Below are 12,027 nucleotides of genomic sequence, written 5' to 3' on the forward strand. Positions count from 1 at the left end.
GTATGTTTGTCTTTAGGACAAATTTCTAAATACCCCTACTAATTTAAAATTTCCAAACAAGGGATATGTGAGTGGGTTTTGAAAAATGAATCATCTGAATTGGAGAACTCCTTGCATCAGTAATTCTAGAAAATTGTTATAGAATTATTATTTTCTGTGATCATGATTAGATAGACTTTATCAAACTTTTTCCCCTTCTATTTATATCCCAAATGAGTATATTATATTTTTCCTTAGTTCTTTTTGTTTTTTTAAAAATTATGGTAAAATGCAACATAAAATTTACTATCTTAAACCATTTTTAAGTGTACATTCGAGTAGTGTTAAGACTATTCATGTTGTTAACCAATTTCCACAACTTTTCATTTTGCAAAACTGAAACTATATCCATTAGACGATTTCCCATATCCCCTTCCCCGCACCTCAGGCAACCAGCATTCTACTTTCTGTTTCTATAAATCTGTCTACTTCTAGAAACCTCATGTAGGTGGGATCATACAGTATTAGTTTTGTTGTTGTTGTTCCCAACTTATTTTACTAAGTTCATTGTCTTCAATCCATATTGTAGCCTGTGTCAGAGTTTCCTTTTGAAGGCTGAATAATTTTGTGTGCTTACATCTCATTTTGTTTATCTGTTCAGTCAGGGCACATTTGGTTTGCTGCTTCTTCCTGATTACTATGAATACCACAAATGTGGGTATATAAAAAAATAGTTTGGTCTTTTTGTAATATAGATTTTCTAATATACCTCTTTTACTAGTGCACGAAGCAACTTGCAGCAGCTTTTCATGAGGAATTTGTTGTGAGAGAAGATTTAATGGGCCTGGCAATTGGAACACATGGTAGTAACATACAGCAAGCTAGGAAGGTTCCTGGAGTTACAGCTATTGAGCTAGATGAAGATACTGGAACATTTAGAATCTATGGAGAGGTAAGCTATTATTTGTTCCTCACCATAGTAACATTATTTTAAAAATTTTTTTTCTTCGGTAACTTTATTTTAACTATTGTTTGATCATATTTTATTTGGAATTTTAATTTCCCAGTGAAATAGTTTAAAATCAGTCAACTGTAGTAATCATTACATGCGTACAGATGTATTGAAAGTAATATTGTATTATGGACAATAAGAGGTTTACTGAGTAATGTGTACTGTTCTCAGACGTTTAACCAGCTGCTTCTGATTTTATTTTTTATTTTTAAATTTTTTAAAAAGATTTTATTTATTCATGAGAAAAACAGAGAGAGAGGCAGGCTCTATGCAGGGAGCTCAATGTGGGACTTGATCCCGGGACTCCAGAATCATGCTCTGAGCCAAAGGCAGGTGCTAAACCGCTGAGCCACCCAGGCATTCCCTGCTTCTGATTTTAACTCCATTTTATGTGCTTTACATATAATTCGCCTTTTTTTTTTTTTTTTTTGGAGTGCTTACTGTGTGTCAGGCACTGTCAGTTGGAAATAGCATATAATGGAGCTTTTGAAGAACTTGAATTTAATGTTTTGTCATTGGTTAATTGTGACATTTGTGTGTACTAGAAAATAATAATCTCAAAAATAATTCAGACTTTTCATTACGACCATCCTTTAAATGGATGAGTTTTGGGGGTGATAATTTCAAGTCCTTTTTTTATTTATTTTTTATTTTTTATTTTTATTTAGTAGCACGTGTGTGCACACAAGCGTAAGAGCACAAATGAGGAGGGACAGATATGGAGAGGGAGAGTCAGACTCTGAACAGGGAGCCCAGCGTGGGCTTGATCCAAGACCATGGGATCATGACCTGAGTGGAAGGCAGACACTTAACTGACTGAGGCACTAGGCACCTCTGAAGTCCTAACTATTCATACAAAGCTCTTCTCATGAAAAGCTGGGTCATACAGTGAATCTGACTAGAATTCTGTTTTTCATTTCTGAAACTTGAGACATGGCCAGTATACAGTAATTAAAAGGCTTTGGAGCCACACTGCCTGGATAGGAATTGTTTCTATCACTTGGAGTGAACTTGCTGAAAGTTACTTAACTTCCCTGCATAATTTTCCTCAATATAAAATGAGTAGTGCTTACATTACAGTTGGAGAGGATTAAAAACACTTAAAAGATATTTGTGTTATATATGATGATGAGCCCACAGTACACTTTGTCATTACTAAAGAACAAACTGGGCACCTGGGTGGCTCAGGGGTTGAACGTCTGTCTGCCTTTGGCTCGGCGTTATCCTGGGGTCCAGGGATCAAGTCTCAATCCAGCTCCCCATAGGGAGCCTGTGTGTCTCCCTCTGCCTATATCTCTGCCCACCCTCCCACTTTCATGAATAAATAAATAAAATCTTAAAAAAAAACCCAAAACAGTAAAAGTGGAAGGTAACTTCCTGAGAACTACCGATTCCCTTTAGAAAGGCTCCCTTCTCCAATCTTCTAGTCTTTTTAAATTATACCCATTAGAAGTTAGGACTTGCAATGATTTTATCAATAAGTACTTAAAAAATATGCATCTCCATAAAACCTGCTTTTTAAAATTATGTTGAGAATGAAAAAACAGTGCAGACGGTATAGACAATATGAATAATTTGTATTTAACATTCATCTAGAGAAATTTAACATTGAAGTATGGACCAAATATTTTAAGGATTGGGTTAAAGTTTGGCTACTGTAAGTAAGCTAAACTCTGCTGTTTTCATAGGAACTTAAAAGGGCTTATGGTTTTCCCCCCCTTTCCCTTGAAGATGTTCTCATAGTCTTTTTTTTTCCCCTTAATGCTTTAATAATTTTTTTTTAAAGTACTTCATGAATTACTTGACCTGAAATGTCACGTTAGTGGGCTGAGCAGAATCTTGTCCTAGAGCATAATTCAGAATTTTTCATTTTTTGTGTTTTTGTTTTGGATTAGGATTTTATTTTATGTTTATTGTTCCTGCAGAGTGCTGATGCTGTAAAAAAGGCTAGAGGTTTCTTGGAATTCGTGGAGGATTTTATTCAGGTTCCTAGGAATCTTGTTGGTAGGTATTCTACTAAATGTTAAATAAGTTAAATGTTATTAATTCTCTATGGTAATTTAATTGAAATTTAATTTTGTTTGATGTTGTATTTTATTTGTAGTTATATGGAGTATTTGATGGTTTTCACTTTTTAATGTAATATATAACTTGTATCTCATTATCATATTAAAAAGTAATTTTCTTCTGTACAGGATGACTCACTAATAAGACCATGATTTTAATAAGTGTGTCACTACATTTTTTTAAAAGCCATCTGACCACTTAGGCTTGCTCTACTTACACTCCATTCACTTAATATCTTTTTATCTCTCATATATGTCCATCAAAATTGTCATAGTATTTTTTGAGAAGGTGTTTGTGATATTTATTTTTTGTTTAGTGCAAAAGAGAAAGTAAGTGGACTAACAATAGGGAAATAAACTTCTACACTGAATAAATAATACTTGGTTGTTGCAAAGGCATAGAATATGATAAGAAGTCATGGGCAGGAGAGAAGGATGGTGATGATGATAGGGGAAGTTTCATTATTAAGTATCTGACACCATTAATGGAAATTATTAACCCATGGGTTGTAAGTTAAGTGACAAAGTTTTGAGTTTTAAGCTGTAGTTAAAGGAGCTTTATAGCTTGGGATGAGTTGTTTAATAGCTTTGTTATTATACCCTCTACATCTGTGTGTTATCCTTTTAAATGCTGTTTGAGATAAATGGGAAAATTTTGGTCATGTATTAATACTCCGTAATTATCTTAAACATTTATTATAAAAGTAAGCATTAACATAAAGCAGCAGAGACATTTCCTAGGAGGGGCTTGAGTTTTTGTCCACTATTAGTTTCTTGACCTTACTGAAACAGAGCCCTTTGGACTATTTGTACATAATTATACCTGTTTTGCCTTTAGGGAATGATTTTCTGTTTTAGGTGTTCTATTTGTCAAATCTTATCTTTTTTAAAAAAAATTTTTAGCTGTAGGTAAAATGCCCCAAATTTCCACTGTCAAAAGATGTTTGTTTTTGACCAGTAACAAGTTTGTATACTCTGGGACAGTTAATCTACAGCACAAGAACTTGGACAGTTTTCTTGTTTTTTTACTATTAGTTTGCTTCTTACCTTTACCCAAGCTTTTGAATAGGTATGACGTACTACCAAATAAGTAAGCTCCATTTTATTTGTTCTTGTTCATTGTAGATTGAACTGCTGGTGTGATGAGTTGAGATGTTGAATAAGCTTGAAGAAGCTTTATATAATTCTAACAGACATTAAGATACAAAGTATTATCAAATGTTTATCATTGTCCAGTGAAATTACTTTTGACAAGCTGCTTTGGAAAATGAATCCCCTATTTTCTTTAAATCACAATTATTGATACTTATTAGGAGTTAACATTGTGCTTGCTGCTTTATAGAACATAATTTAACTTAGGTTTTTTTTACTTGTAAAAATGATTGGGAGATGAGGGTGTGCAAGGAAATTAGAGTTCTTTTCAACCTGATTCTATAGAAGATAGAGTTGGTCTTACAGAATTTGTGATAGTGTTAAATTTGAGTAAAAATTCCTGATACTTCAGAAATAAGGAAATTGGAATTATTTGTAGTTCTCTGGTTTTTCTCTTTATTCATTTATCTGTGCAGTGATGTGAATACCGATCCTGTCTATTTTTTCCTCTACTCTCTTGGTTTGCTTTGGTGATTTGGGTTATTTGGGACCCTTTAGAAAATATACATTAGTATAACCATTGTATACATTGGTGAAATACTCTGAGGTAGTGTGAAGATTTCTTGGTTGTTGTATATAATAATACTACATTTCCCTCCAAAATATCTTATGGGTGAAGCAGTCTTTTGAAAAATAGTACATTCTTAGTACAAGTGAAAAAGAAAGTGGACTGAGGAGTAAAAGGGAATGAGGACTACTTGGTGGGTAAGTTCAAGAGAATTCTCTTATATATTCAGGCTCTAAGAGTTCTAGACCCTGACCATTTCCTCCCCTCCTAAGTCAAAAGAAAAATATGTGAACATTGATTTAAAAATGAAACGTTTCACCTCCTGGAAGCCTTCCTTAATCACTTCTTTACTCTGTCCCTTCAGCATTTATGCTCAGTGCTCAATTTATACTACAGGTCTGCTTCAGTTTGTCAATATGCTTTGGAATTTAAACTTTGGAAATGATCAGTTAAAATATTGACGGTCTCTGGTGGGACTAAATAAAACATTCAGGTAGGTCCCTGCCACAGACCCCAGAAGGGTGATGGATGTACACTCACCACTGGTATAGTTAATAGAAGGAAGGGGCAAAGATTCTGGGGGAGGGATTATTATATATCAATCTGATTTTTGATTTTTCGAAAGATATTTGCTTATTTTTAGCAGGGTCAAGGATGGAGTTGCTGCTTGAGCTTCACTGTGTTAACAATGAAGGTTGCTTTTATATACTGCTGCTAGGGCTGCTCAGAGAAGACCTACCTACATCATGTGAATTCCCTGTCCTACTCTATTTTTCTTTTTACCTGTTCAATTGCTGCTTTTAAATTTAGGGTTATTAGTGGGGAAGGAGGTTTGAGAATAGGGTTAGAAAATCTTAAAAAAAAAATCTTATAATGGTGTGTTTGCTGTATTGACCCATTTACTCTTCCCTTATTTGTCAGTGGAAACTGTCTTCTCAAGCATGCAATAGGAAAAACTTCCATTTTTAACCCTTTTCAACCAAAATTAACTTATTTTGGAAATAGATTGCTGATTTAGTTAAAAAAGAGTGATTTGGACTTAATAACTTTTATAAGGGATACATCTGTTTCATACAGGGGAGGTTATCTGAATATTTACTTCTGTTATCAGGTAACCTTATCCAGTATTGCTTTACTATTTTACAAATTTGCTCTCTTTGTAAGAAGAGTAAGTTCCTAAGAGGGAGAGAATTTCCTACCCCCCTTTTAGTTTCTCTTTTAGTTATTGGATACTCTGTAACTGCTGTTTGATACACGTTAAGTGTGGTAGAAGGTAAATTATTTGGATTTTATGTCAATATATAGTATTTCATACTTAGGAAGATAGCATACTATATACATAATATATGTATTTGTATAGCTATGAAGTACTTGGTGAAAAATGTTAGGTGCAAACATTTCATTGAAGAGAGTATTCATTTTAAAAGTATCTTCAAGTTATAGAAGTGTTTTGTTCGAATAGCAACTTGAATATGAAAGTAAGATTGAATTTGTTAATATAAACAAATTGATAGGATTAATACCGAAATAAAGTGTTTCTTTTGCCTTTGTATGTCCATAGTTTTGGAATGGGTTGCATTGGTATTCTAAAATATTGAAATGATGTAGAGCACATTAAAAAATGTTTAGACTTGGAAAATGTCTTACGTGTGAGCAGCGTGTCAATCTTAGTTAATAATAACCTTAGGCGTTCTAAAGAGAAGGAAGTTTGAGGCAAGGATAAAATTCCTCTAGTGTTCAGGGTGAATATATTGAGAGTAAAAAAATGGAGTTTTGCTTGGTTTTTTAAATTTGATAGCAAGTCAAATTATTTGGGCTGGTGTTGGAAGAATAGCAGTATTGGTTTTAACTTATTGTTACATTTTTTTCTTTTATTAAAGGAAAAGTAATTGGAAAAAATGGCAAAGTTATTCAGGAAATAGTGGACAAATCTGGTGTGGTTCGGGTGAGGATTGAAGGAGACAATGAAAATAAACTACCTAGAGAAGATGTGAGTATTTAACATGTAATTTTTTTTTAATTTTTATTTTTAATTTTTATTTATTTATTCATGAGAGACAGAGAGAGAGGCAGAGACACAGGCAGAGGAAGAAGCAGGCTCCATGCAGGGAGCCTGACACGGGATTTGATCCTGGGATTCCAGGATCCTGCCCTGGGCCAAAGGCAGGCGCTAAACCGCTGAGCCACCCAGGGATTCCCTGAAAACAATCATTTTTTTAATTGAAATCTTTTAAGCTTTTGTGTTGCTCTTAATTATGACACCAACATTCTGAAATTTCTTTTTCTGTCTCGCATGTTAATGTTTTGTCTACAATGCTGTTCTTTACTCCTCATCATTTTAAGGATCTCTTACTTTGGTGGCTACGGTGGCTTAAAGCTTATATGCCTATGAATATAAGGCAAGGATTTTCTCAAGGCAAGGATTTTCTCCTAAATTATCTCCCAGGAAGCAGCTTCAGTTCTGCACAATAGATTACAGCATGGAGAGCTTGTTAGCCTATTGGAAAGAATTTGTCTTCTTTAAAAGAAAGAAAAAAACTAGTCATGTTAGCCTAGATAACCTCACATCAAGTATTGAATTTGTAAAGATGCCTATTAAAGGACCACTTCCTTTATTCTTTTAATTCCAATATAGAAGCAAAAAAAAACAAATGAGGAAAACACATGACTTAGTATTACAGAAATGAGTACTTGTGGCTCAGATTGGTTTCATCTTTTATACTGCTTCCAGAATTGCTGTAAATCTCAACCTTTACTCTTTAAGCAGCCCTCCTTCCCATTTCCTCTGAGAGGAGGATTAAAATCAAAGTGTCATTAAAATTAGCACTTTCCCCTTTTATACACTCCCCCTTTTTAATGTATAAAATAATGATGATCCATTTGACATACGACCACTCCTAAAATTGATCTGAATATCAAAATGTTTACTGATCAGGGCCATTATATTAGTCAACTCTAAATTTCTTAGCTTGGTAGAAGTATCTATTCTTCTTTTACCTTGTCTTAATCTCTTGTTGCTTTCCAGTATTTAACATTTTGTTATAAAGCTGATTCTTTTAAGACTTTCTTGATAAATAAGTTTATTGTATTTTACTGTTTGCAGTTTTGGTTATTGTTACCTCCCATTTCTGTGCCAGGGTTAAGAAACTGAAATGCTTATAGAAACCAAGTAGTTTATTAAATAGGAAGTTGGGATACACAAGATAGGGATAGGAGGGTACATGGTCCCTTTCTATAAAAGAAGCTTGTGCTGCTTATTAGCTTTAATGTGGTTGCCATGTGAGAACGCATGCATGTTGCTGTATCTTTTGATGATAAGAGAAACTGGAAACCTATAATATGGAGGATTTAAAAATATTCAGAACAATGCAAGTTAAAACAAACCTGAAGGTTGTTGGAAGCCACCGTTTCATAATTTAAGCTGTTTTAATGTGCTGATAGACTCTGTTTATAATTTATTTACTCTGAAGTCTTTGGTGACCCATCTTTAGCCTGAAATGACCTTTCCCACCTGTGTATCATAGCAATTATTATCTGTATAATTGTGTATTTGATGATTTTCTCAACATATGTTTATTGTCTCATCAACCACATTATGAACTCTGAAATCAAAGTCTGAATTCTCATATTCTCTACTTTTCTCTAGCCATATGAAGTGGATAGAGTTAGGTGCTTAATCAATATTTCCACCCAGTTTTTAAGATTGGTTTTGAGTTTTTCACTGTTAGAGAAATATAGTTCTATAAAGGTTAGAACAGCACAGAAGAGTATAGCGTGAAAAATAAATGTGTATCTATGTGCTGTCCATATTTCTCCTCTCTCTATTGTGTCTAATAGATTTTAGACTGTTGTCGGTTGCCTTTTCATGTCTTTGTTTTGCTACTAAAAACTGCTGCAGCAAATATCCCTTACCACTGCAGAGTAAATTCCTGGAAGTGGGTTTTTTAGATCAAAGGGTAAAAGGCATTTCAATATTTAAATATTATTTTTCCCACACATTCCTTCCGTCAGTGTCGGAAATGGGTCTATTTTCACATACTTGCCAGTATAGAGTTTCATCAAACTTTTAATTAGTGCTATTCCAGAAGGTGTACATGTTTTCTCTCCAAATGCTTAAGACATTTTAAGTTTTCTGTTAAGCATCTTGTCTTTTGCATATTTTTTGCCTTTATTATTAAGTTGTTAGAGCTTTTACATTTTAAGAAAGCTAGTCTTTTGTCTTTTCCTATTCGTAGCAAATACTCTTTTTCCTTGATTTTCACCTCCAATATAAATTTTTTATATTGTATTTTTTTAAGACTTTTGCTTTATGACTTAATACTTTTGCACTTTGTGTCCTGGTTGGTAAGGTCTTATCTACATGTAGATCATTTAGAAATCCTTTAATATGTCATTCTCTAGTTTTTTTTATGTAAATTTTTCACCTCAGTGTGATATATATATTTTCTTTGGCGGGGGCAGGGTATAAAGTATGAGGAACCAGGGATGCTGCTTTATTTTTCCCAAGTGCTAGTTGGTAGTGTCAGTGTAATCTATTAAATATTAAGTAATCAGGTATTGGCATTTTTTAAAAATCTGGGAATTTCACTGAAATAACTGTTAGAAACGCATTTGTATATTCAGTAATAATTTTTTCCTGAAATCTTTTATTATGGCTTTATAGCAGCGATTAAAATATTTTGTAAAATGTGTCTTTAAGGTTGTGTTCCCACCTGTCCTTTTCTTTGGTGGTAACTGTTGGTGGTAGCATCTCAAATTCAGGTTCAAGGCATTGTATTTCTCTTATTCCTCGCAGATCATCTGTCTGGAATGACTTCTTTACCTACTTGGTGGCAAAATTCTATTTGTTTTTAACATTTACTTTAATAATTTGGGAATTCCCCTAAATTTCCACATCTGGGAGTGGCGTAATCCACATTCTACTTAATATTTCTATGTTTTTCATTGATACCACTAATGCTATACAGTAAGATTATTGCACGAATGTTTAGTATCTTTTCTGTAAATTGCGAATGCCTTTAGAATAGGGACTTGATCCTTTTTCATTGTGGAGATTCTGGCAAGTAACATGTGGTTTGTTGGGATTAGGTAACTAGGTATGAAATTGGCTGGCCCACTTGCTAATGGTATGACTGGGCAAATTGTTTTGTCAACGGTAAAATTGGAGAATTTTTTTTAAGTGGAGTATTTTTTAAAGTTAACTCTTTAATATTAAATAAGATATAGATATAGGATAATAATATACTACTAGAAACATGATATGTGCTTAAAATATAATAGATCTTTTTTTACCCCTCCTCCATCTTTCTTTCATTTGGCATTGTTTCTTATCTGCCCATGAATTCCTGAGGATAGGGTCAAGACTTCTTCCTAAACTTATAGTCCTTTTTTTCATGCCCTCTTAAGCCAGTCTGTTTAAATAGCTGTTAGGAACTCACCTGTAGAATCAAGTGAGACACTGAAACTGATTAGGAGAGTTTATTTAGGTTTTTACTCATTTTCCTTAGCCATTAGAAAGCTGGAAGTATATTTGTTTGTAAATGTTTGTACTCTGTATGTGACACTTCTGTAAATGGCCAGGAGGCACTCCTTCCAGTATACTGACATTGACAGTTTTGTTATGTGAGCACATATTAGGGATAGCCTAGCTCTAGTGTGCTTTATCTTTTTAAAGCCATAACTAGCAGGGCAGTCTAAGTCTGTAAATTTATACCAGTTTGAAGGAAAATTTCTTTAAAAGGTAATTTATATGTGGAGAAAGATTGAATTAGAAATTAGAAAATCTGATATAAACTGATATTTTAAAAGCAATTTAAATTTTTAGCATACTTAAGTTGTAGGGCAAATACAATGAGTTCTTGAAAACCTCAGTATTTGAAATTATATTGATCTTATTCTTAGTTTATTTATAAATCTTGTATTTTAGTAGATGTAAATCACTATTTTAGGAAAGTTTTCTGTATTATATATTAGTATGTCAGATTTAGGCTGGAACTCTGTTAAAATACAAAATACTGAGGATGTTTCGTTTTCTTACAGGGTATGGTTCCATTTGTATTCGTTGGCACTAAAGAAAGCATTGGAAATGTGCAAGTTCTTTTAGAATATCATATTGCTTACCTAAAGGTTTGTATACTGTTCACATTTGTATCACTGTTGCTTCACATGTTAAAATTAAATCAGTTTTGTATTTGTATTAAATTTCAAGTCATTAAATATTTTTTTGTTAATTCAGCTTCAAATTTACCCTGTTTTCCTACATGAGAAGTTAAAAGGTCTGTTGCCATAATAAAATGAATGGCCTCTTATGCACATTGTTCCTCTTTTTCTCTGAAGTTTTATATTCTTTCCTTTCTGTTCAAGGGTCACGCTTGTGTTGCTGTAATTTGACTGTTACCACCTTACATGTATACATGTGTTGTACTGAAATCACTTTGTTTTTATGTCGTTGTTTTACATGCAAATAGGGTAGAGGACAGGGAATAAGATAGGCTTTCTTGGTAACTGGTATTTGAATCAGATGTGCCTATCTCACAGACATCATTTGATAATTCTTAACCATTGTTTCTAACATAATTTATTTGAATTGATAAAGAGCAAAGATTTAAAAAAAGAAATGGCCTATAATGTATTAAAAGTTGGAATTGTCATATTCTACTTTATCTATTATTACCAAGTTTTGTAATACCCTAACAGCTCTATCTCTGGTAGGTTTTACTTTGTTAGTCACTCATATCATTGCTGCTATGTTAATATTTTGAAAGCACACCTTATGATGTCATTTTTTTTTTTTTTTTTTTTTTTTTTTGGAAACTCATGTTTAAAATCTCCATTCGGTCTGGCATTTTAAAGCTCATGCTTTATCTTCCAGTGTTCTGCTACCTTTTAGCCAGGAGCTTTGTCTGGTCACCTTACCTTCACATTCTGTAATGACCTCAATTTCTGAATGACCAAGTCTCCTAGGCCACAACTCAGATGTCAACATTTTGATGGAAAAGTAGGTTAATAGTCCCTCTCATACATGGTACTTGTATCTCAGCAAAGTTTTAACTTCTTGAGGGGCTGAATCTGGTAATATTGTGTCATTATTAGGCCTATCACCATTTGTTCGTTCATTCATTCATATTTAGTGGTAGGAACTAAACTCACACTGTGAATACTGCTCTAGCATAAGAAACATTTATTCTGCCCCATAAGCACCAACGAATAGTTTATTTCAATGCTTGTCTGTTAAACATAGCTGTAAAGGTGGAAAGTCCTTGTCTTTTTCTCTATTGTATGCTTGTGGCACTTAGTATACTTGGAGCTTG

The 12,027-nt window shown here is 33.4% G+C and overlaps 1 protein-coding gene across 5 annotated transcripts in view; it reads left to right on the top strand.

Annotated features, from left to right (window-relative positions):
- FXR1 (FMR1 autosomal homolog 1) overlaps positions 1-12,027 on the top strand; it is a 62,054-nt gene that overhangs the window by 36,931 nt on the left and 13,096 nt on the right. For all 5 annotated transcript variants that reach the window (XM_038583462.1, XM_038583463.1, XM_038583466.1 and 2 more), the window contains exons 8-11: positions 761-931; positions 2,917-2,995; positions 6,598-6,707; positions 10,757-10,843. In XM_038583462.1, the coding sequence (XP_038439390.1) occupies positions 761-931; positions 2,917-2,995; positions 6,598-6,707; positions 10,757-10,843 (447 nt within the window). The remainder of the gene's footprint in view (positions 1-760; positions 932-2,916; positions 2,996-6,597; positions 6,708-10,756; positions 10,844-12,027) is intronic.

This window comes from Canis lupus, chromosome 34 (genome assembly GCF_011100685.1).
Source record: "Canis lupus familiaris isolate Mischka breed German Shepherd chromosome 34, alternate assembly UU_Cfam_GSD_1.0, whole genome shotgun sequence".
NCBI lineage: Eukaryota > Metazoa > Chordata > Mammalia > Carnivora > Canidae > Canis > Canis lupus.